At 39.5% G+C, this 26,169-nt stretch overlaps 1 protein-coding gene across 6 annotated transcripts in view; it reads right to left on the bottom strand.

Moving 5' to 3' along the window:
- Positions 1–26,169, bottom strand: part of diaph2 (diaphanous-related formin 2) — an 865,163-nt gene that overhangs the window by 558,201 nt on the left and 280,793 nt on the right. For all 6 annotated transcript variants that reach the window (XM_041195327.1, XM_041195330.1, XM_041195331.1 and 3 more), the window contains 6 exons: positions 24,953–25,022; positions 19,308–19,444; positions 17,874–17,982; positions 6,308–6,418; positions 5,095–5,213; positions 88–204 (listed from right to left, as the gene is read on the bottom strand). In XM_041195327.1, the coding sequence (XP_041051261.1) occupies positions 88–204; positions 5,095–5,213; positions 6,308–6,418; positions 17,874–17,982; positions 19,308–19,444; positions 24,953–25,022 (663 nt within the window). The remainder of the gene's footprint in view (positions 1–87; positions 205–5,094; positions 5,214–6,307; positions 6,419–17,873; positions 17,983–19,307; positions 19,445–24,952; positions 25,023–26,169) is intronic.

Raw genomic sequence — 26,169 nt, 5'->3', positions numbered from 1 at the left:
TGTAACTATTCTTAATGCCTGGTTCTTGTCGTGACTACTTGGTTGGCATTCAAAATAACAAAGACTTTACTCAGAGTGACCTCTCACCTGATATAATAATCATTCCTGATGAGCAGTAGGTGTTGCAGCATTGAGAGAAAATAATTCTCTGCAGCAGTGTCCTTCACCATATTAGACAGCAGATGGTAGACTTCATTCATGTCAGTGCAAATGAAGTTAAGAATAAAAAGCTATTAAATACTAATTACATTTAACATAAATAATAACATTTATTGATTCCCATTTCCATTGTAAAGCATTCGAAAATGAGCATGACCAATGTCAAATTTATTTCCTATAAAACAGCATAGAATTTCACATTTCAAAGTGTAAAACTTTAGAATATTTTCCAGTACTGATTTCTGTCTGCTCAAACTTCAATATATTGATACTATTGTGATTTGATCCTGAGATGGGCTTCCGACCCCATATCTGCTATGTCACCAAGACCACCTATTTTCACCTCCGCAACATTGCCCTTCTCCACATCTACCTCAGAACATTTACTGTTGAAACCGTCGTCCATGCTTTTGTTACCTTTAAACTCAATAATTCCAATACTCTTCTGACCAGACTAAAACTTAACACCCTCCATAAGTTTGAGCTAAATTAAAACTCTTGCCCGCATCCTAACTTGCACCAAATCCCATCAATCCATGACCCTCACACCTGCTGATATACATTGGTCTAACAACATTCAATGTAAAAATTCTCATCCTTGTCTTCAAATCCCTCCATGGTCTCAGCCCTCTCTATCTTTGTAGGTCCTCCAGCCCTACAACTCAGATCTCCTCGCTCCTCCAATTCTGGCCTGTTCAGCATTCCCAAGTTAATCATTCCACCACTGGAAACTGTGCCTCAACTTTGGAATTCATTCCTTAAACCTGCAGGCTGCTCCATCACTCTCTCCTCCTTTAAGACACTTTAAGACGTTCCTTAAAATTCAACTCTTTATCCAGGCTTTTGAGTCACCTGTCCTATATCTCCTTATGTGGTTCATGTGAAATTATGTCTTTCTGTAGGTAAAATAGAAATGTTAATAAAGGCAATCATTATTTCACGGGAAGAGATCAGGTTTATTCTCACCCAGACTGTTTTTAACTTAAAACATAGCAAGTTTATTGTGGTTGAACTGCGAGGTACTTGGACATATTTAACAGCTGGTTCAAGAGAAATGTTTCAATGAAGCAAGAAGAGCTAAAGCATGGAGTTATTGTTATACAAACAATTAATCAACAGGAGCAGAGAAGCAGAGCTTTAAAAAATAAATCACAAGCACATTAATAAATGAATAGTTAAGCAAAAGAAAACTGAACCAAATATTAGATAAAATGTTTGATACAGATTAGAAAGCTGAACTTGTCATGAATACATCACATGTGAACCATGACCAAAGACAAGATTTCCTTAGAAAAAAAAATAATCAAATTAATTCTGATCCTGTTGATAATAAATCAACCAGTTGCTTCCACCTGATCTCATGTCTTCATTAAGAGTTAGTTTAATATCCATGCCCTCTTAATCTGCAACTGAAAAAAACTTTTTAAAAAAATTCCATTAATCAGACAAACAAACCAGATATCATCAATATTGACATAAAAGCCAACCTTTGAAACCACAAAAAAATCCCTCCAAAAACAGGGTTTGACTTGTGATCAAGTATGACAATGAACCACCCGTGTGGATGTGGGTGGTGGCCATTTTGCAATGTCATCAGCATCCAATACAATGAATGAGCAGGTTGTTATGAAAGTTTAATAATTTTCATAATATTTTGCTGGTTTATTGCAAAGTAGGTTTATGGGGGTGAGCACAGTTGGTTCTGTCTGTGTGATTTCATTATATTTGGGGTCAGGTAGACTGCAAGCTTGGAATTATCCAAAGAAGCTGGGTGTAGAAATGTGTTTGAATTGCTGATGAGTAAATATGGATGCTGGCTTAGCATAGAGTCATAGAGGTCTACAGCACAGAAAAAGGCCCTTTGGCCCATTAAGTCTGCACCAGTCAAATAAGTACCTAACTATTCTAATCCCATTTTCCAGCACTAGGCCCATAGCAAGCGCACATCCAAATACTTCTTAAATGTTATGAGGATTTCTGCCTCCTACCATCCTTTCGGCAGTGAGTTCCAGATTCCCATCACCCTCTGGTTGAAAAACTTCTTCCTCACATCCCCTCTAAACCTCCTGCCCCTTACCTTAAATCTATGTCCCCTGGTTATTGATCCCTCCACCAAGGGGAAAAGTTCCTTCCTGTCTACCCTATCTACACCCCTCATAATTTTATACACCTCAGTCATGACCCCATCAATCTCCTCTGCTCCAGGGAAAATAACCCCAGTCCATTCAATCTCTCCTCATAATTAAAACTCTCCAGCCCAGGCAATATCCTGGTAAATCTCCTCTGCACTCTCTCTAGTGCAATCACATCCTTCCTATAATGCAGATTCCAGAACTGCACACAATACTCTAGCTGTGGCCTAACCAGCATTTTATACAGTTCCAGCATAACCTCCCTGTTCTTATATTCCATGCCGCGGCTAATAAAGGCAAGTATCCCATATGCCTTCTTCACCACCTTATCTATCCGTCCCACCACCTTAAGGGACTGGTGGACATTCAAGCAAGGTCCCTCTGATCCTTGGTACTTCCCAGAGTCCTACCATTCATTGTGCAATCCTGTGCCTTGTTTGTCCTGCCCAAGTGCATCACCTCACATTTATCTGGATTAAATTCCATTTGCCACCGATCAGCCCATCTGACCAGCCTGTCTAAAGCCTCCTGAAATCTAAGGCTATCCTCCTCACTATATACCACCCCACTAATTTTCGTGTCATCCGCGAGCTTACTGATCAACTCTCCTACATTCAAGTTTAAATCATTTATATATACCACAAACAGCAAGGGACCTAACACCGATCCCCATGGAACCCCACGAGACACAGGCATCCAGTCACAAAAACACCCCTTGACCATCACCTTCTGCTTCCTGCCACTCAGCCAATTTGCCTTGGATCCCATGGGCTCTTACTGTCGTTATCAGTCTCCCAAGCAGGACCTTATCAAAAGCCTTGCTGAAGTCCAAGTAGATTACGTCAAATGCATTGCCCTCATCCACACATCTGGTCACCTCTTCAAAAAATTCAATTAAACTGGTCAGATGTGACCTCCCCTTAACAAAACCACGCTGACTGTCCTTGATTAATCCCTGCCTCTCCAAAGGTAGATTAACTCTGTCCCTCAGAATTGCTTCCAATAGTTTCCCCACCACTGAGGTTAGACTGACTGGCCTGAAGTTACCTGGTTTATCCCTTCCTCCCTTCTTAAACAACAGTACCACACTGGCTGTTCTCCAGTCCTCTGGCACTTCTCCTATGACCAGAGAGGCATTGAAAATTATTGCTAGTGCCCCTGCTATCTCCTCCCTTGCCTCACTGAACAGCCTGGGATACATATCATCTAGGCCTGGAGATTTATCTACTTTTAAGCCTGCCAGACCACTCCTCCCTTTCTATGCTAATTTCTTTAATGTAAGCATGTAAGGTGTGAAGTGAATTTGCATTTTTAGATAAGTGAAGGGATTGTTTGGATTTCAAAGGGATGTTAGTCTGTTTACAACTAGCCAGATAAGCGACACTAAGGTGTGTGTTTATTTTTCCCAAAGGTTACTGACAATATTGGCAACATAAAGTTCTTATGTTATGGAAAAGGTACCATTCCAAATACACATGGAACAATGGAAATTATATATTAAAGAGAGAGAAACATATATAAAGGAGAGTGAAAGGCTATGTGAGGTGATGGTCATGTAAGATCTAACAGGTGTGTGTGAAACAGCCTTCAAGAAGCCTCTAGCCATTTATGCATAAATCTGTTCTGTCCAGTAACTGAAGCTGGATAAAATCATTTGGAACTCCACTGTCAAGTGGGTACTGTGTTAACTTGCTGGTTTTCTTTTAAATCTAAAACTTATTTTGGACGGTTGACTTAAAGCGGATTTGTAACTGGAAGTCAGGTTAATTAGGAATTTTAGGAGTTGTTATAGTATTAAGTAACTGTAGTCTTATGTATGTGCTTACAAACTTGTATCTTGCTAAGAAATATTTTAATTTAATTTTTAAATCTTTAAAGGTCTTGGTGGACTCATTACTTCTGTATTCAGTGCACACATTTTCTTGTAATAAATACAAATTGCAAAACTGTTGTGAAAGCGTGACCAGGTTTCCCTTGTGGGTTTAGTCCACCTGATACACATCATCTGTCACGTCATAACAGTGTCTTAAATTCCCATGCATCTTCACAACATAGCACATATCACCTGCTTGATCCCTTGCGCCAAGTTATAAGATGCAGGTAAGTAAAACATGAATTTGCAGGTGAAAAATTGGGACTGACTACTAATGCGAGTATAGCATGTTGTGGCTGAAAAAGGTGGGGGGCAGACTTATACACAGAGTATATGCAAAAATACGATCATCTTATAGGCCACGATTTATGGTGGCTAGAAGTTTTCTGAAATCGATAATGTAGGTTTATGAATTTTCTGTTGTACTCACTCGTTTTTACATGTGCAATTAAAAATAAGTTATTGAAGGACAAGTTATCCAACATAGGCAAACGATAGTCGCCAAAATAATCAAATGAAATAAACAAAACACCCAGATTGCATCAGTACATCATGCTGGGGAGAAGAACGACTTTAGGGAATATCTGATGAATCGCTTTGTTCATTAAGTAGCACCTATTATTAAAGAAACACAACAAGGGGAGTACATTCAACAAAAGATAGGGTTGACAGGTCTATTAATGCAATCACTTTAATTAGATTAAAAATACAAGCATACTTCTCATATTTAAATATGTAATAAAAAGTAATGCTTCTGCATATAACGAGCTTGCAATGAAATAATCTGCAGTGTCATTACTTTAATATGACAGTGCTTTTCTACTATAATTTATTGACAAAACAAATTAGCCCAAGAAATAATAGAAGAAAAACATTGTTATGTTGAAGTAGCCTGAAAAACACAAAAAGAAAATGATTTGATAAGGATATTCCATCTCAGATCGTATGTCTTCTAGTCGATGTGATACTTCAATGAAGTCTTCTTCTTTGTTTTCATCAAACACTTTTAATTGAATATCTAGTTCTTCATTTTCTTTCTCTTTCAGTATCTAATAAGTTCAAAACGCACCAATATAAAAATTGCATGACACCAGAAGAGCAATCAAAAATGGTAGCTAAAGCAGGTTAAGGCTCAAATTAATGGATATTAGTAAATTATTTATTTCTGTTCAGAATTCTACATGGCTGCATTTGAATTTCAATAAGCTTTTTATTTCAATCCTTCCATTATTATTTAAGACAAAGAAAGGAACTAAATTGGTGCAGTTAAAGCCAAAACAACAGTGCATTAAAGGCTTTCTTTCAAGCACTTTCATTGCAACTTCAAATATAATAATTTCTCCAGAACCAATATTCATGACTAAGTTATCACTACTTAACCAAGAGCACATATACTAAGAATAAGCAACAACAAGGTGATACTTCCCTTCAGATGGACATCATGCCATGTGGAGAAACGTACTGCAGAGGATATGGAACACATTTTTAAGCAATATGAATTATTGTCTATGTTAATTCAAAGCTTGATTCTGGACTTGACAGATGTTTCTTTCCCTGCCTTCCCAGCCAATGGGTCTCACCAACAGTCTTTCACAATTGTCGTTTATTTTTGTGATGTGAATTAAATTTGATCCAAATCGCATGCAAGAGTTTCTATACAATGGAAAATGCCTTGCACTCAAATAATTGCACAAAGTGTGATAAGTGCTGTGCCACCTAAAAATTGAAGTCATTACAAGTATTTTTCTCCTTTTCCTGGTTCCATGTCACCCCTACCAAAAATGAATGGAATCTCTAAGATGCATATTGAGTAGGATCCCTTAAATAAATATATATAACCAAGTGATGGTTCATGAATAAATCTGGTTTAAAAAAAGATGTATGATTCCCCGGAAAGCCATCCCCCAGCCCTTCTGAGAGATAAGACACTTTTACATCAGTATTGCAATCATCGAAAGGTGTGCTGCAGCTTTATAACTCAACTTTTAGTTTTTCAAACATCTTCCATTAGTTTGTCAGCATTTGAAATACATACATACTGCCACATGCTAAAACAAAATGTAAAACTCATTAATGTTATGCAGTTAACAGTAGCAATTCCATGTCAGTTATAAAGTTATAAAAGAATGGACTTTCTTCTTACAGGAAGTATCTTTTTCAAACCACAGCGCAAGAATTCATTTCTCAAGTGTATCCTGAAATCCAAATCATCTGGAGATGTGACCAGGGCATTAATTAACTGCATACAGGCAACCTAAAGGAAAAAAATGATAAACACTCAATGTCAGTTGGAAAACACAAGTTGAAGCAATGTTACGACTAATACTAAAATCTCTTGATGATGTCAATGAAATTTATTATTCAGCAAGAGATGGAAATATCAGTCATACTTCACTGCTCAGTCCCTCATTTAATTTTAGATTTTAGATTCAGCTATCATTTAGTTTCCTATGAAAAATCTACACCTCCCTGTAAAAACAGATAATTCTAGCAGAGAAACCATCAGTGATGGGAATGCAAATCACACCATTACTGCCATTGATCAAAATCTGGATGTGGCAAACAATGATTGTAATTCACAAGCCAGTTTTAACAATGTGAAAAAATCTTACTTGTTAAAGGATAAGTCAAGGACAGTGCTATAAATATCACTGTAGTGAACTTTAATGGATATGCACAGTCCAAAGAGTATGCACATAATAATTAATGGCATGGATGTAAATGAACAGTAATTAGTTGTACAGCAATTGAGCAGAAATAGTAAAAGCTCATTTAATATGTTATTACTTACATATGAATTGTAATAGACCAGCATATCTACAAATTACAAGTAGGAAAAGATTAAAAGGGTGAATGGTGTTTATGGATAGATATGGCAGGGAATACTACAACAGGCCAGAATCACATTAATCAAGCCAAAGACAAAATCATTAAAACTCCTACACAGTCCTGAAGAAATAAATATCTTACCCAACTTTCCGAAAGCTTATTTCCTTCCTTAACTCTCTAGTTTCTCTAAATAGTCATGATCTCCTTCATATCTCCTACAGATTCTGAGGTTGAGGTGCAAAAATTACTGTACCATCACTGGGCCAAGCGCTTTCAGAGCAGACCTCAGATCAAGCTTGGTTACAGCTTACAAGTGCCACCATCCACCAGTTCAAATGCAATTGTAGGTTCTCATGCACATACAGATAAGGTGGCACTGGGTGATGATCATGCACCAGTGTGAAGCAGGAGGTAGCAGAGGCAAATGTGGGAGCCCCCCTTGGAGGATGGAGAACAGACACAGCCCTGTTCAGCTGCACAAAGATGTAAGGCCTTGGGAGTGACAGAAAATGAGATTCTACCTTGAACAGCAGAAACTGATGTGTTCTCACATGTCAGAATTCCCTGAGGCAGAGCAGGGTAATAGGCTGAGAATGCTGGAGTCCATTCAGCTCATGTGTGCCACCCGGGCTTTGAGCTCCTCCATTCAGAGAGTGGCCAACCTCAGACAATTATATATAGCACCACATGGAGTGCATGCAGGAACTGTGCACTGACGTTAACAGAATGCATGCCACACTCCGTAGACGTGACCAGTCAGTGGTGTTGATGGCATAAAAAGATTTGGAGGGGCTGTCAGTTGCCTCCAACCATTGGAGCATCAGCCATGGACTGATGCTCCAACCATTGGAGCATCAGCCATGGACTGATGCAGTCACCGGGGAGTAAGGGTGCTGCCCCTCAGAGACGCCAAAATCATCATCAGCTTCTGTGGGCCCGCTGGCAAATGGAGTATCTGTGCAGCAGAGCCCAGTGCCAGAGGCTGCTCCTCTTATCTCACCCCTGTGGGACCCAAAAAATCAGCCCCATATCTTTAACATCAAACATGGTTTTGCAGCTGTCCTTTTAAATTTGTAGAAGCAAAAGCCAAAAAATATTACTGGTGATACAAGTGGATGAACTCAAAGCATTTACATAGCATTCCGCTGCCCACTACTTTAATGCAGACATTATCTATCACTATAAATTAGTTATTTAAAACAGCTGAGGAATGGCACACTAACTGCTTAATGTTCAATTTTGATCACCAACAGTAACTTCTAGTCACATGCCTTTTAAAATATGAACGGTTATCTGGACTCAGAGCAATCAATATTTATGGCATACAATGCTTCTGTGACGGGCAGGACAGATATCACATCGATCAGTCTTGTCTAGTATACTGAGCTTTTCAAACATAACTTCAAACATAACACCTATTATGTTCCTTATGATTAGTGTTTTGCATTAATGCTGTCCAACTTCAATATTTCTATTTCTAAAACATTAGGCAAAGGATCACTATCCTGAAAAATTCCAGAAGAATGGTGCTGCATAGAACAAAATAGAACTGAGCTAGGTGGCATTTTCAAACTTCTCCAAAGTTTTTTTGCACAATGATTTATAGCACAAGGTCAAGCATTTTGCTCAGTTCGTAAAATACCATTTTAAAAATCATGGCTATGCCAATATATGTAGAAACTTCTAAGAAGAGAATTACTACCACAGCTAGAAACCAGTTCAAAGTGGCACTAATATTTATTTTTCCATAGCGTTTTTGGGTGCCTCTGTCCACAGATTAGCAAAAGTGTTCTCTGCCAAAAGCTTTTAAATGGATTGTTTGTAATGATGTTGGGATTATTCTAACATTAGTACAAATTAGGCTGATGTGTCCCAAAGCAAGAGAGCATGGAATCTGTTTATTCATGTGAAAAACTCAGAAAGACAACTATATTTTTAAAAATTGTACATCTCAAAATTGTTTTGTTTAGGTAATAGCTCTTGTGGTAATCAGCAACAATACATATTGGCCCAGGTCTTCCAGTCTCTGGGTCATCGGAGACTAGATGCATGACCCAAGATTCAAAATGGGACCCTAAAGAAGTCCCAATGCACTGACCTCTATGCGAATTGCCCGGAAGTTTTAACTTGTGACAGGCAATTTCCTTGCGCCCCCAGACCCTCTGCATCTGTCTTGAATTCTGAGCTAGAGCTGACTACCCATCCTGACCCACTTAGCTCAATCCTTAACCACCCTACCCATTCACTCATTTATCCACTCACCCATTCACGAACATTCATCTATTCACCCATTTACTAACATTCACACTGGACCTTTAAACTTACCATGCAGCAGCTGGTGCTGTAAAAAGGTGGTTTGTCCTGCTGCTACAGTGCTGCGATCAAGTTCTCCAAGGGATGCTACGCTCCACATTTCTGGAGAAGACAGGCCTGGAAGACCCGACAGGAAATGCGGAGCGGCATCCAGGCATGGAAAAGCTCATAAGAAGCAAAATAAATCTCTATGGTCACCAGCTCAGCACAATTTAAAGGAAAAATTGTTCTGACCTTTTCATTGATGCTACTGCTTTGTTCATGATAGTTAGGCTTCTACAAAAGCATCTTAAACATGACATTTTCTAGAAAAGGGCTGGTATATGGTACATTCTGTTTTATTATGTCCACAGTGATTTGTCTTATTTATGTTGTATGTGATATATTTAGCAAAACAGAAATTAAAATACACACATAGCAATAGTTTAAATTTAACTGAAAAATGTCCTTATGTACAAGTAAAAAAGTGAATATGTTCTTCAATTTTCTCTTCTAGTTAACCGAAGGAAGTATATCATGCTGTCGTTTGGTTGAGTATGCATCGAAAGTCACTGGTAGCCTAGACCAAACATTATTTCAGGTAAGCCCAGATGATGAGCTTCAGCAAGCCATTTCATGATGGGAATGGGAGCTTCATATCTGAGCTGCGCCGTGTCCTCAACTGATGTATACACATGTACATACCATCAGCAAATAGTGGCCAGTTACTGCAATGAAAGCCTCAGTTTTTCCCCCTCTCTTTCTAGCCTAGAAGCACATGTACCAATTGTAGTTGCTGATACATCTGACAGGGTAGATCAGCTCACTCAGTATAAACTGGTCAAAATCAGGATCTTACTGATTTGTATGCTCAGTTGTTATAGTCGGCTGTCCCCTGATTCATCAGTTTCTGCCATGGGCTTTGTGCGCCTGAGCAGACCGATTCTCGACCCACATAACTTTCAGCACATGGGGCAGGACATACAGCTAGATAGAGGAGTCCAGAGAGTAGGATTTGCTTCCTTTTCTTTCCCTCTCTGCCTCATCATAGACATTGTGACTCAAAGTGTGATGGATAAGTTGTTGCCATTCTGAATGATTAGTACTAAGTATCAAATGGCCAACATTCCAGGAGAGGACAAAGAAAACGCTTCAAAGACTCTCTGAAGCTCTCCTTAAAGCGCAGCAGCACTGACATTAAAGACTGGGAGAAGTTTGCTACCAATCATTCAGAATGATTCAGTGCCGCACAGAAATTGCATAGACATATTCAACCAATAGTTCACATTGTAAGAATCTATCAGTAAATAAATCCAATAAGACCTCAGTTTAATATAATTATTTTTACTGCCAGTGCAAAAGATAAAAATTTCTCCCAAGGACTCTAATTGGGTCACATTATTCCCTGTTGTGTCCTATTCTCAAATCTATCTTAAACCAACTTCAGGGCAAACTCCCCATAAATATTCACTCTGGTGAATCCGTCCACCACTTTTAATAATGAGGCTTGCCTACATATATTATTTCTAAGGAGGTACTGTGGCGCAATGGGTAGCATCCCTGCCTCTGAGTCAGAAGCTCCGGATTCATGTCCCACTCTGGGGGTTGATGGCCAAGGAAGATGTATTCATTAAGTAGCCTAACAGTGTGAGTATCAGTGTGTAAATCCTTCCAACATATGCCACTGGCAAGTGATAAGAGCTGGAGAGTTTTGCTGAGAGCCATGTGATGGAAAGAAAATTGGAGCCTCTACCGTCACTATTCATAGCTCTGGACTACAACATGCAAGTAAAAGTGTATGTTGTCACAGCTACTCTAGCTCCTTGGGGAGTTGGTTGGTTCAGCCTGTGCGGAGCAGACTGCTGCCAACAACATGGGGTTTGATCCCTGTTCCAGCTGGGGTTCTCACCCTTAAAATCCATGTTTTCTATGTCTTGTGTGTGTGTGTGTGTGTGTGTGTGTGTGTGTGTTTATGTATAAGGGTTAATTAAGAAGGGGTAGAGTTTAAGTTATAAAGTTAAAAGTTTGCAGTTCATATTTCTTTCTGTTGCCACTGGTTAAAGACAATTTGTGTAATAAAGTTATTTACTTGTTAAGTTTACAAACCTGGTGCTTGTATTCTGTTAACCTAAATTAAACAGTTAGGTAGAATTGGGGCAAGCTGGTGGCCTAATCAAACTCTGCACATTTGTCTCGGCTCGGGGAGCCGTGGGGCTTGATATTACAATGCACTATCCCCAGTGAGTCGTGACAACATGGAACATTTATTTCCACAGAACAAATTCAATGATTTTTTTTAACTCTTTCACAAGATGTGGGTATCAATAGCTAGGCCAATTTTTATTGCCCATCCCTAACTGCCCTTGAGAAGGTGGTGGTAAGCCGCCGTCTTGGTCCACTGCAGTCCATGTGGTGTATGTACACCCAAAGTGCTATTAGGGAGGGAGTTCCAGGATTTTCACCCAGCAACACGGCTGAAATATCCCATCAGGAAAAGGGAGGAAAATCAATTGCACACGGTGTGTGTGGGTGTGTGTATGTGTGTGTGTGTGTGAGAGAGAGAGAGAGAGAGAGAGAGAGAGATACAGAGATGTGTGTGAGTGAGTGTGCTGAATGTGTGTGAGTGGGTATGAAAGATTGAGAACATGTGTTTATGTGATACTTGAATAAAAGCATTAAAGTCACAGTACTCAGAGATATGCCAAAAATATTTTCTCCAGTGATATCTGCAGCTAATTGGACTCATGAGGAAGATCTATGTAGCACAACTTAATCATGCCTGCTGCAACTGAAAATTATTTAAACCTCTACACTCGTAGGTTAAGTTTTGGGTTTTGCTGTACAAGCTGAGGTATTTTTTTCATGTATGCATAATAGATGAGATGTTAGTCATCACCAGGATCATTGCCAGGTGTGGTAATTTGCACTCTTCCCAAGCACTGAAAAGTGCCTGCAGTCATCTCCAGCTGGTTTAGAACAAAGTTTAATTGAACAACTGTGAATTTTAATTGATTTATTAAAATAGAAACAGGCAAAAAATTGTCAAGGAGCTGATACACATTAGTTGGATATATGGGGTCACTGGGGAAAGTCTCGTGTAAAAAAATTATTGCAAATTCCAAAAAGGTATGAACGCACAATCATTCGTTTTTAGAAAAATTAGAAGCAATGAGCACAGCCATTTTAAAGTGTATTAATTGTTTTCATTAGGCTCTTAAATGTCAATTGTGTTAAAACACAAATGCTTTGTTTTTGTCCCTTCTTGTACAGGCAGCTTCCAGCCTTCTACATCAGTTAACCAAGCAAACTTTCAAGCAATGACCTTAGCCATCAATCTTCCCATCTAAATGGCTCAAAATAGAAAGCTAGATTACAGATAACATCAAGAGTGAACAAAGGAAAACACTTTAGCGGCATCAGAAGTAAGTGGAATGTTCAAGATCAGAAAGGTCCTTCAACAGGTGAATTGAGTAGAAATACTATGGAGGCCCATTACATGGCAGAATTTTGGAATGAATTTTTCATGTAAATATTCACAACAGGTGGCTATGGTCCAAGTCCAGATCGAGTCAAATTGACTCAGAAGTTTATAGTGCACCTAGGGCAATTAAGCTGATATGATAAATAAACATAATACAGTAAAATTCCTAAAGAGTATTTCAACTACATTGAGAAAGACACAAAAGAAATGAAAGAGAACTAGGCATGGTTTTAGTTAATTCTAGTTTATAGAAAACTTTATAGACTATTTAGTTTAAAGAAAACCTTCTTAAATGGATTGGTTGTTCATGAGCAAAGCAAATTTTATCATAATATTAAAAAATGAGGGACAAACCTGAATTATTGTCCAGTGGGAACAAATACCATGAAGAGAAAACAACATGGAGATGAGACAAAATATTTGCTAACAAATCTATCAGAATTTTGAGGTGGCAAACTAAATTAGTTGGCGAAAATTATTTAACTTACCTGAGTTTTCAGATGAAATTTCATGATGCCCAGTTTATGATCTTTCAAAAATGGCTTAAACTCATGGAGTTTAACAACAATTCAGCTAGCTCACTGAAACTGGCTTGGCAATAGAAAGCAAGGCACTAAGATGGAATGGGAAAAAAGTTCCAGAGAACAAGAATGACTAATGGGAATTCTGCAGAAATCTGTTATAGGACCCTGCTGTTAGTACTTTATAAATGATAGAGGTGGGTACTTTCCATACTACTATAAAATCTATTTATGATACTGGGCTAGATGGTCAGCTGACTTGTCTAAGGAAGATTTGATACCACACAAGGGGATCCAGATCATTTAAGTAAAGAGGGTAAGGAACAACAGGTGGGCTTCAATTCAGAAAAATGTCAGGTAACTCACTTTGGAACAAAAAACATGAAACATGCATATAAAAACTTAAGAAAAAGCAGCAGGAGTCAGCCTTTCGACCCCTCATGGCCGATCTGCCCCAGGCCTCTAATCCTCTTTCGTGCCAGCTCCTCATAGCCCTCAACTCCCCAATATTTTAAAAAAATCTATCTAGCTCCTCTTTAAATACCTTCAATGATCTAGCCTCCACAACTCTCTGGGGTAGAGAATTCCAGACATCTGTCATCCTTTGAAAGAAGAAGTTCCTTCACATCTCAGTTTTAAATGAGTGTCCCCTTATTCTGTAACTATGTCCCTAGTTTGAGATTCCCCCACTAGTGAAAACATCTTCTCAACATCTACCCTGTCAAGCCCCCTCAGAATCTTGTATGTTTTCAATAAGATCACCCCTCATTCTTCTAAATTCTTATGAATAAATGCTTAACCCATTTATCCATTCTTGATAAGTCAACCTCTTCATCCCAGGAATCAGCCTGATGAATCTCTTTTGAACTGCCTCCAATGCCAGTATATCCTTTCTTAAATATGGGGACCAAAACTGTGCGCAGTACTCCAGGTATGGCCTCACCAATACCCTGTACAGTAGTAACAGGACTTCCCTACTTTTTAAACCCTAACCCCCGAGTAATACAGGTAAAAATTCCATCTGTCTTCACCAATGTATATTCATCATCAACAGAAGAAGAATTTTGATGCGATGAGTGGTCATTCATTGAGAATATCTGCCACCTTGAAGCTTATTAGCCAAGGTCATCAATTGTTGGAATTGTTTAAAGGCATTTAATTATATTCAAAACAAGGTATTCAGTATCAGAAATTAGACAGCAGCAACATTCAGAACATCATGTGCAAATTGGGCATTATACCTCAAAAAAACACCAGTGGGTCAAAAAGTAATCAGAATGATTTCAGAACTTATAAATTCTGAGCGATAAAAAGTGGCATGCAAAGCTGTACTTCTCATCATTGCAGAAAGGACGATAAAAAGTATGAGGCATCAACTAACTCTTCAACTTGGACTAATATCACAAAACTAGAAAATAAAGAAGTGCCAAATTAACAAGCCTAAAATGTAGAATAAAATGGCAATGCACCAGCTCCTTAAAAGAAAAACTGAATAAATATCTAGTTTACTAATCAGAATAATAATAAACATAGGCAATTAAATATTTCACAGTGATGATTCCTATGCTGCTGAGATGAGAATCATCTTTGCAATTGGTCACATCTGATAAGTGAGAGTTGTAAGATTAGATTAATATCCTGGTGTTGTGACCTTGGATGGTCCAGGGGAAATTTCAAGGATTTTTTTATTTTAGATGCTACCTCTGATTTGTTCCTAAAATTAATCTGAATAGATAGATCTCATGGCAGAGAAAATGGATCTAGGTTCCATAATCAAAGAACGTGTTAGCAGAAATTTCTGTTTCTAGTGGTAAACTTGTTCTACGTTCTATCCTAACAGCATTAGGGCTCTTTAAAAATCAGAACACATTGAAAAGCAAATACATTCAAAACTACAGTATTTCGCCAGAGAGAATTCTGATGAGCAATTTATCTGGATAGGCAAATGAAGTCTATTCAAAGAAAAGATGAATGCAAGTCTTCCAGTGCTATTGTAAAGCCTTTAACATATCATGGTTTGAACAAAATGGGCCCTGGACAGCATTAACATATAAATAACTTGCCATACAAAAACAAGCTCTTCAAGGTAGTGAATAAGATGTGTGACAATGAATTTATACATGATAAGCATTTACTTTTAAATGCATCACATTTTTAGCTGGTATTTTCAAAATGGAAGAACCAGAGATTAGAAGTTTTCCAAATACACCCACAAAGTGCCATAGATTCTTTCAGTAAGACATTTTCCACCCTCTCCCTTTAAGGAAGTTCTATTCCTTCATGGAAGGGCCATTTTTTAAACCATTGCCAAATGAGGCTAACTCTATTTCTATCATAAGATTCCAGGAATTTTGTTGACATTTGGATGATCGTATGTCAGGATGTATGTTCATGTTTTCTATAAAAATCACAAGTTAACAGCCCTTTTCACAGTTGCATTGCATTAATATGGGTTGCCATGTCATCGAATTATCTCTCTCCGCCCTGCTTTTCAATGCTAATATTCTCTTTTTCCCCCAAAAGAACATGATTGTAAAAATATCCTAAAAGCAGTTATGTTGATTGAAAAGATGCAAGAAATAGGATGCTCTAATACTGGTGTCCAGTTCAGTGCATTATTTGGATACATACTAAATAATGTTGGTGCACACACAGGAAACTAGAAAAGATTAAAAATCCTGTAGGTTTATAGTTGCTGAATACCAAACATCTGTCACTCAGAACTGCAGTTTGGTCACATTGAACACCTAGGGAAGACGTGTGGTGGGAAACACGAAGTGATGAGATTTTCAAAATATTGCCAAAAACTAATGCATGGCAATGCTGCCCAAGTGCGCACCATCCAATGAGATACCTATGTATGCAGTGTAATTGCAGTCTTTTTGACCTTTCATGTGAAATCTAACAAAATTGTTCAAGCCCCTAAACAGCCAAAGTGGAAGCATACTATGTGGAAGAGGCTCATATTTGCATGAGGATGACCTAATAAGATGGGCTATATTTCTAACATATTCAGCACCCTCCATATTACATGCACTAAAAAAACAAAAGCCCCAGGAATGGGGGTATGTAAGGCGACTCCTGCTACTAGCACACATTTATAAATTGAATTATGACACACAGGTGCCGAGGGCAAATTGTATATATTATCTGCCATAAATTTTCAAGATATCCGATCAGCAGCTGTGAAAAACAAGTTACTGGTTTATTAGCTTTTCTGACAAAGGCAGCAGCAATGGGAAATGAGTCCTATTTTGCAATCTCTTGCATGGAAACTGACTCTGCTGGGGTCTGAAATCATTTGAGACACTAAGGGCAGAATCTTTGGCTCAGCGAGCGGGAGACCTAAAATGACACGTGGTGACGTTGGACGTGCTTCCCAACCTCACCATGCGTCATTTAGATTTTCAGTTCGGCGGGTACGCAGCCAACTTGGCTGCGCGCCTGCCGAAATGTCAAAGGCCTATTAAGGCCATTTAAAAAGCCAATAAAGCAATTAGCTGAGCTAACCGTCCAACCTTAAGGTTGACGGTTAGGCAAAGAGCCCATGTGGCCTTCACATTTTTCATGGAACTTCACCCACAGGCAGGATGAAGTTTCATGAACATTTTTAAAGTGTTTGAAAAATTTTTAATAAAATCAATGGACATGTTCCAGCCCATGTGCCAGTTTCACATGAGCGAACATGTCCTTAATGTTTTTTTAACCTTTCTTCAATGTTTTATAAGTGAAAGCATGCACGAAAGAGCGTACTCCCCGACTCAGGCAAACCCCCCCCACCCACACAGGGAGCGTGCAACATTTCCTGGTGTGCTTCCGGGCACGCGTCATGCTGGGCAGGCCTTAATTGGCCCGCCCACGTAAAATGGCAGCACCCAGCCAATTGGGGGCGCCAATCAGCTGCGTGCCCACCCATGGCCGCCCCCGCACAACCCCCCCAACGGGGAGAAAATTCTCTCCTAAGTGTCATGTCTGACAAATTGATTCACTGGATTCTGTATAAAAATACAAAACTGTATAATCAACTTTACGGAAGAAGCCCAGATTTACATTCAACTCTGTGCGAAGATAGCAAAAAGCACAATTATTTCCTGGCCAGATGGAAATAAGAAATTATCTTTAGCAGGAAACAAAGTGTGGATTAAGGGCAACTCAATCAACATAACAAATTAAGCACCGTTGATCAGTGACCAGTATGATTTAAGCACAAGAGGAAAAATGATTTAAATTTGTTGGAAAGTCCCTAACGACTCAGATTTATAAATTCCAAAACAATGGTCCTTAGGAGAGAAAACTGAATTGGCACTCCAGCACACACAGGATGCTGAATTTGGAAGAACAAAGGCTAAAGCTCCATAAAGTCTGCTATTTATGCTGTAGGTAGAGGGGCAAACAGTTATCAGAACATTATTTTCAAAGCAGTTCTGTTTGTGCCAAATATGAAATCTGGGTAAAGGTGTAGTCCTACATTGCCAGTACTGATACACACAAATAATATTTCAAGTGATTCACTAAAGACAAAGTGCATAATCATGACATGTTCCCTTCAATTAAGTTAGAGACTACATAGTGCAACAAATATTCACCTGCAGCTGAAGCGCTTCATGATTGTCCACTCCTTCCACAATGGGTGCAAATCGTTCTCTGTTATTCTGCTCTGCAACTGTAGTTATAGCTTCCAAGATTTTATCAAGGCTAAAGAATTAGGAAAAAGCCTTAGCAGCATGTTCATAAAATCACTTTCCATTTTAAGTCTTCTCTAATGACTATACATGTTCAAAATAAATATATAAACATTTATGATACACTGCTACATTCAAAATGCATTTATGGCAATAGAGGAAATCTGCTTCACATTAAAATAGTCATTTCTAATGAAACAAGCTATTTAAAATCACTTAAACTACTACAATGCCTGCTAAACTCAATCAGCAAAAACAGTACAATATGGTGCAGCAAATTGTTGTTTACAGCCTGTTGGGGGATTAACATTAATTTGAATTTAATAAATACATTTCCAAATAACTATCTTCAAACATATATGTTTCAAAAGCCAGAAAGTAGAATCCAATACTACAAAACAAGAGAAGCTATTTCCGAAATGCTAATTAAAGATTACAATTTTATTTAGAAAGCTTTGTTTTCTTGCCGAATTACATTATTTTGACCTTTTGCAGAATCAAATTACACAAACACATCTATTTCCCTCTGACTAAATTTGAATGTTCTATCCCTGTTAACTTGAAGTGAAAGACAGAACAAAAAAAAAATCACTTCTCATAGAACAAAATTTATTGGGTGAATCTTATTTCAAATGAGATGATATCCATTGATAGATTTGTTTCAAATATTAAATCTATTTCTAATAATATAAACAAGTCAATAGGGAGCTAGTTAGCTAGATGGTTAGTGTATGCATCAGAGTAACACCAACAACATGGTGTTCAATCCCCATTCCGAATGAGATAGAATCAGGGCCTGCCCCCTTACTCTACTCCTAGTATAAACTCTCAGCTTTCTGCTATGATTTGCAAAAAGTTGCCAAGGACCTGCCTTCAAGAAGAAGAAGAAGAAGAAGAAACAAGTCAATGACAAATCAAAGCAAATTTATATAGTCTGGCAGCATCGGCGGAGAAGAAAAGAGTTGACGTTTCAAGTCCTCATGACCCTTCTGTCGAAGGGTCATGAGCACTCGAAACGTCAACTCTTTTCTTCTCCGCCGATGCTGCCAGACCTGCTGAGTTTTTCCAGGTAATTCTGTTTTTGTTTTGGATTTCCAGCATCCGCAGTTTTTTTGTTTTTAAATTTATATAGTTTTTGTTTCTGAAAGTTCAATTAGTTAATGATATTCTCCACATGCTTTCCCTCCTCTCCTCAGCCTCATCAAGAGACAGCATAATAAACAACAAATCAAGTACTCAAAAGAGTACAACTGAGGTATTGTAAGAAAGCATTGAACTATTTTCCACAGAATAAAAGTACATGCATGAGTGTAGAAAACATAAACATGTTTAACTTACATATTTTCTTCTCCAACAATGCAAATTGCAGAGAGAATTTTGACAATTTCTATCATCATGTTTGTTTGCTTTGGGTCAATCGCTCTTGCCAATAACAATAGGCTCCTTTCATCACCGAGTATTCTTTGTAAACCAAACTAAGTAGCAAACAAAAAATATAGATTAAAGGTTAGATGATGATTTTGATGAAATTACATTGTAGTGTTTTATCAACGTCTAACCATAATATTCACATAGGGAACTTCATTCAAGCGAACAGAAACAAAGGGTGGAATTTTCCGTGCCCACTGGCAACTGGCATCATGGTAGGCATGAGCAGACAATATGGCAGAAAGGCCAAAAATCAGTTTCATGACGTCATCAAACCAGTTTGCGATTGTCTGCTCCGCCCATCAATAACGGGCCAAGTTTCCTGCCTCCAGAAGTCAGGAATTTCAATTTAATACATCTGCATATCATTATAAGCCCTGTTTGCCGGAATCATATCCCCATGCTGGATCATGCTGTGCACGTTGGCGTGTTTGCACGCCAATGTGTTTCAGAACTGAACATAAGCGACATGCACCTGACTCAGGACTTTGGGGCTTGTTTGCCTACCTTGCTTCAGGCAGCACTCACGGTCATCAGCACCTGGCTTCGCAGGCAGCACCACATCACTTTTAGGGGGACTCGTGGACAGGTCTCTACTTACAAGACCAGCTGTGAGGCGGGGGCGGCTTTTCAATGGGGTGCTTGGGGAAGAGAGAGATGTGTCCTCAGGCAAGGGCAGAAGCTACAGGGTAGGGCATTACTGAGGAAGAGGGTTATCCCAGGGTGTATGTAGGAACACATGTTGATCTGTGCAATCTGTGCCTCAAGAGGATGAGAGCTGAGGAGGCAGTCTCCAGAGGAGATGAGGCCAGATGGATATGTAAGAGTGTGTGTGAGAAAGTGAGTGATGTCCCTTGAGCTGGCAGTGAGTGAGTTGCCAGTGAATGTGTGATGGCCTTGTGAGTGTGAGAGTTTAGAGTGATGAGATGGTTGCCTTACCCTGGAGGCACAGTTGAGTTCATTCATCTTCTTTCTGCACTGGTTGGCGAATTTCTTCTGTGCAGCATTGGCACTGCCAACGCCTCACAAGGCGGAGTGGTGACACTGATGGGCCTCTTGCAACCAGAACAGGGGCAGAGGACATTGTGGGGGGGGCTCCAATGGTGTCCAGAAGGTGTCCCAGGGATGCATTACTGAATTGGGGTCTGCAGTGTTCTTACTTTTTGGGGTCATATCTTCTGTGCAGCAGGTCTGGGCTGGAAGCAAAGTGAGGTGTGTGCGCTGCTATACTTTAAATATGGCGTCTGGAGTAAGGAAGCAGCGAGGTGATGGCATGAATGGCAAATCGGAGGCCGTATGCCAGTGAAGCAACATGTTTCCAGGAATGTATGATTAACGAGGTGGGATTATGACGATATGGCTCCAAAACTCGCTATTGCGGCCAGCGATAATATGTTCTTTTTCCCTCACCCGCTGCCGCATTTAGTGCAAATCTGGGAAGATTCAGCCCAGAGATAGTAATAAGGCACAAGATTTTCCTGAGCCATTGAACAATAACATTCAACGCTGAAGCTTGAAGAATTATAATGGTGTAGAAGCTTTAAAAGTTTGTATCTGGCCACTGATTCAATCAAGTAACGTCTCAAGGTGCATGCATAATTTGTCAAGTTAAGTTACTCTGCAATCACAATTCTTGCCAGATATGACTTAACCAGCAAGAAATGTAACCATTCTCTCTCATGGCCAAATTTCATTACCATAGCTTTATTGCATACATCAAGGTTTACTTAACTTCCTTTTCACCGTTATAAATTGTCTCTTCATTATTTTTACTGCCAGCTACACAGTTATATCTTTCTCTTCTAGTCCTGCGACTGGCCGACCAAGGCCACAGATTTGTCCTTTCTCAGCCGCCAACATCCTGTGGCCCTGCGATCATAGCTCACTAACACATACCATCCTTCTCTAATCTTTTAACATTTTCAATAGGAAAAGATTAACTAAAGCTAGTGTTGGTCCTCTAGAGAAAGAGGCTGGGAAATTGATCATGGAAAACAATGAATTGAGTGAGGCAATGAACAGGTATTTTGCATCTGCCTTCACTGTAGAAGACATAGAAAGCTTCCCAAAGGTACTTGAAAATCAAGAGGTGAACAGGAGGGAGAAATTTAAAACAATCACCATCAATAGGGGAAAGGTGCTGGGAAAACCATTAGGCCCAAAGGCTGACAATTTCCCAGGACCAGATGGCCTGCATCCTAGGGTCTTAAAAGAAATGGCTGCAGAGATAGTAGGTGCATTGGTTATAATCTTCCAAAATTCCTTAGATTCTGGAAGGGCTCCTGTGGATTGAAAAATAGCTAATATAATACTTTTAGTCAAGGAAGAAAGGAGGCAGAAATCAGGAAACTATAGGCCAATGAGCCTAACATCTGTCATAGCGAAATTGCTAAAATCCATCATTAAGGAGATTATAACAGAATACTCAGAAAATCATAATTTGATCAGGCAGAGGCAACATGGGTTTGTGAAAGGGAAATAATGTTTAATTAATTTATCAGAGTGTCTGAGGAAGTAACAAGCAAGATGGATGAAGGAGAACCTGTAGATGTGGTGTACTTGGGTTTCCAGAATCCATTTGATAAGGTGCCACATCAAAGATCACTACACAAGATATTACATGGTGCAGGGGTAACATATTAGCATAGATAAAGGACTGGTTAGCTAACAGGACTAGGAATAAATGGGTTTTTTTCAGGTTGGCAAGCCGTAACAAGTGGTGTGCCTCAGCTATTTACAATCTACATCAATTATATGGATGAAGGGACCGAATATATGGTAGCTAAATTTGCCAATGACACCAAGACAGTAAGTTGTCAAGAGGAGTTAGAGAGTCTGCGAAGGGATACAGACAGGTTAAGTGAGTGGGCAAACATTTGGAAGATGGATTATAATGTGGGAAAATGTGAACCTGTCCACTTTGGCAGGAAGAATAGAAAAGCAATATACTATTTAAATGGAAATAGATTGCAGAACTCAAATGGTACAGAGGGATTTGGGTGTCCTGGTACAAAGAATAACAAAAAGTTAGTATGCAGGTACAGCAAGTAATTAGGAAGGCGAATAAATATTGGCATTTATTGTGAGCGGATGGAATATAAAAGTAGGGAAGTTTTATTGCAGCCGTATTCCAGATCACATCCTGTATACTGTGTACTGTTTTGGACTCCTTATTTGAAAAAAGATATAATTGCATTAGAAGCAGTACAGATTAATTCCTGGGATGAAGGGCTTGTCTTATGAAGAAAGGCTGAACAGGTTGGGCCAATACCATTGGAGTTTAGAAGAATGAGAGGTGATCTTATTGAAACATAAGATCCTGAGGGGAATCGATTGGGTAGATATCAGGAGGATGTTTCCACTTGAGAGAGACAAGAACCAGGGGGCACAGTTTAAGAATAAGAAATCTACCGTTTAACACAGAGGTGAGAAGAAATGTTTTCTCTCAAAGCTACAGTAGTATGTAGAATTCTCTTCCCCAGAAAGCAGTAGAGGCTGGGCCATTGAATTTATTCAAGGCAGAGTTAGACAGATTTTTGATTGGCAAGGAAGTTAAAGGTTATGGGGGCAGATAGTAAAGTGAAGTTGCCCACAGCCAGATCAGCATGATCTGAAAGGCACAGCAGGCTCAAAGGGCTGAATGGCCCACCCCAAATCCCGAGTCCGATGTAACAGCATTTATCATTCTAATTGTCAATACCATCTCTTCTGTACAATCCGTCTCTATGGCATAGCAGTTTCATGGTTCTACTGATATCTGTCTCAACATAGTCTTCATCTTCCTTCCATGTCCTGCAGTTACCTACAATTTTAACTGGAGTCCCATCCTTGTTACCCTCCTAATCATCATTTGCATGATCCCCTTGGCAAATCACCTTCACGGGCCAGCATCCATGTGATGAGATCCAATTCTATCCCTCTGCTGCCACATTGACACCATGGACATTACTACAATGTTTAGTTGCTGGACTTATATCAAGTAGCGTAATTTAAAATTTCATTCTACTCAAGTCAGCAAAGCCATATGACATCCACTTTAACTTCAATAAGCAACTACTTGGATTGCGTGTGGCTCAAATCCTATTAACATCCTCAGGTTAAATGCAGTGGCATCTTGCACAAGTCCAGTGCATCAGAAAGAATGCATTCACCTCTGGAACTTACCTCTTTCCACCACTGCTCAAGTCATACACTGAGTCTCAAGCATTTTCCCCACATACATATTTTACCTAAAATCTAAAACACTGTGGCATGTTCCTCTTCCATACAAAGAACTACAAACCTCTCTCACCAGTTCCTGCCAAGCTACACAGCTTTAGTATCCCAATGAATCAACTTCTAGATGCTTGCTTTCAACATCCCACCAATGTCCACCCCAATTTAAGCAATATTTCTCAAACTGTAACCTAATGGAATGTTAGCCTTTGTCGCAAGAGGATTTGCGTACAGGAGCAGTGAAGTCTTGTTTCAATCGTATAGAAGCTCGGTTAGACCGCACCTGGAGTAGTGTGTGCAGTTTTGGTCTGCTTACCTGAGAAAGGATATTACTGCCATAGAGGGAGTCTAATGAAGGTTCACCAGACTTGTTCCAAGGACGATGGGACTGTCCTATGGAGAGAGATTGGGGAAACTGGGCCTATATTCTCTAGAGTTTCAAAGAATGAGAGGTGATCTCGTTGAATCCTACAAAATATTTAAAGGAATAGACAGGGTAGATGCAGGTAAGATGTTTCCCCTGGTTGGGGAGTCTAGGACCAGGGGACACAATTTCAAAATAAGGGCAAAGCTACTTAGGACCGAGATGAGGAGAAACTTCTTTACTCAGAGGGTTGTGAATCTTTAGAATCCTCTATACCAGAGGGCCATAGACATTCAGTCATTGAGTATATTTAAGGTAGAGATTGATAGATTTCTGATTAACAATAATGTAAAGGGTTATGGGGATAGTAGGCATTGAAGTGTTCAATCAGCCATGATCGTATTCAATGGCGGAGCAGGCTCTACGGGCTGATTGGCCTTCTGTTCCTATGGTACTCTTTGCTGCTTTGACTTCAAATCATTTCTTGTGCCCCATTTCATCCAGTCCACGATCTACGGTCAACCATTCAGTCTCAGAATGCTTTTCCATACAGCACGAGAAATTATTTTTCTTTTCTTCGAAGTACCTTATTAAATAGGTTAACCTTGTACTACACATAACAGATGTACAAAATTCAGCGGGTGCACTTACAGCTTTAGCAGTTTAAGTTTAAATATTGTAAAATTCATATTAAACATAGCTGGAATAGATATTGTGCATGATGCAACATATTACGGGATCCAAAATTCAAATATCAGACTAAAGTGACAGCCAAATGTTGTTCAGCATTAGCTTTTCGCCAATAACACCATAGATACATGCTACATAGAAGAGACTTTCTAAGTTGGATATATAACACTTCCTGTTAGGGAATAATGATTGACAGTGACTGGTTCTACAGGTAAAATTCTGAAATAGAATGATGTCCCTTACATGCTATTTTGATGCGTTGTGACTTGAAACATAAAGGTCTTACCTTGTTGTTCATAAATGCTTTCAGACATTGGATAAGCTTATGTTGGTTTCTTTTGTCAATCATTTCTTGTCTAGAATAAAAACAAATATGAGGATGCATATTCTTCAAACAATAGTTCTCATGCTTTATTAAAATTTGAATGAATGAACTTCAATAATTTGTTTTAAACATAGATGGTTAGACAAAATATTCACACTAGTAGTATTTAAGATAGCAAGATGGTTTAATCGAATGCCCAGGGCATTGCAGACATGAGGTCAAGATCAAAGGCAGCATTCACATCCAGCAGGACTAAAGGGTAACAATTAAAGAAGAATAAAGGGGAAATTTTAAGGAGTCCCTGCAGGCATGCTTGAGATGGATTGGGGGGGGGTGGGGAGGAGACACAAATTAGGACAGGTGGCTAACCCACTGCGTTCCCACCTACTCACAAGCAGTGCCCCTTAATACAGTGTGCAGGTAAGGCTTCAGCCAGCCCACCCACCCTTAATTGTATTGAGGCCCTTAACCGGCCAAGTAAAGGGAAGTTAAGGGCCTAATTCCATTATCCCCACCACCATAAGTCGGTGGGCATTGAAAGGCGGAGGAAATAGGCCAGCCTGATTTTTCACCAATGCTGGTGAAAAGGCGGGAAGGATTTGGGGTTGGGGGCAGTGGGGTAATTCCTTTGGGGGGTGTCCTGTGTACATCGGGGGCACCCCCACCCCAAGATATTACCCTTCCCCCTTGTGTCTCCTCACCTGGCTTCCAAACTCCAACTCCACACCCTTCCCCCTCTTCCCTAAGGTCCCCGATCCCTTCATGTGCAAAAATCCCTGGAATTACCTTTCAGTCCAGCATCCATATTTGCCCTTCTTGGGGCTCCAGCAGCAAACACTACTTGCTTCTGGCACTGCTGGGACTACTCAGATACCAGCCAATCAGATTGGCCAGCAGCTCTTGAGCACAGGACTTCCTGTTCCTGAGGGGCAGAAGTCCCACACTCACCTCATTAAGGCTACACCTAGCACATTAAAAGAAGGCTGCCCCCACAATGATAAAGTAGGTTAGTTCATGACTGACTTTTCTATTCGGGGGGAGGGGGAGGTGGAGGTGGTGGGTGCAAAAGATATACTGCCCCCACTCCCCTCCCACCAAGAAAATCCCACCATTTGGAAAGAGTACAAAAGTGTTTATTATGGAAATGTGAAGAGAATTGGGCTGAATAACTTGTTACC

This window comes from Carcharodon carcharias, chromosome 9 (assembly GCF_017639515.1).
Source record: "Carcharodon carcharias isolate sCarCar2 chromosome 9, sCarCar2.pri, whole genome shotgun sequence".
Lineage (NCBI taxonomy): Eukaryota > Metazoa > Chordata > Chondrichthyes > Lamniformes > Lamnidae > Carcharodon > Carcharodon carcharias.
Note: the sequence above shows the minus strand (reverse complement) of the source record. Positions and strands in the feature narration are given on the sequence as shown.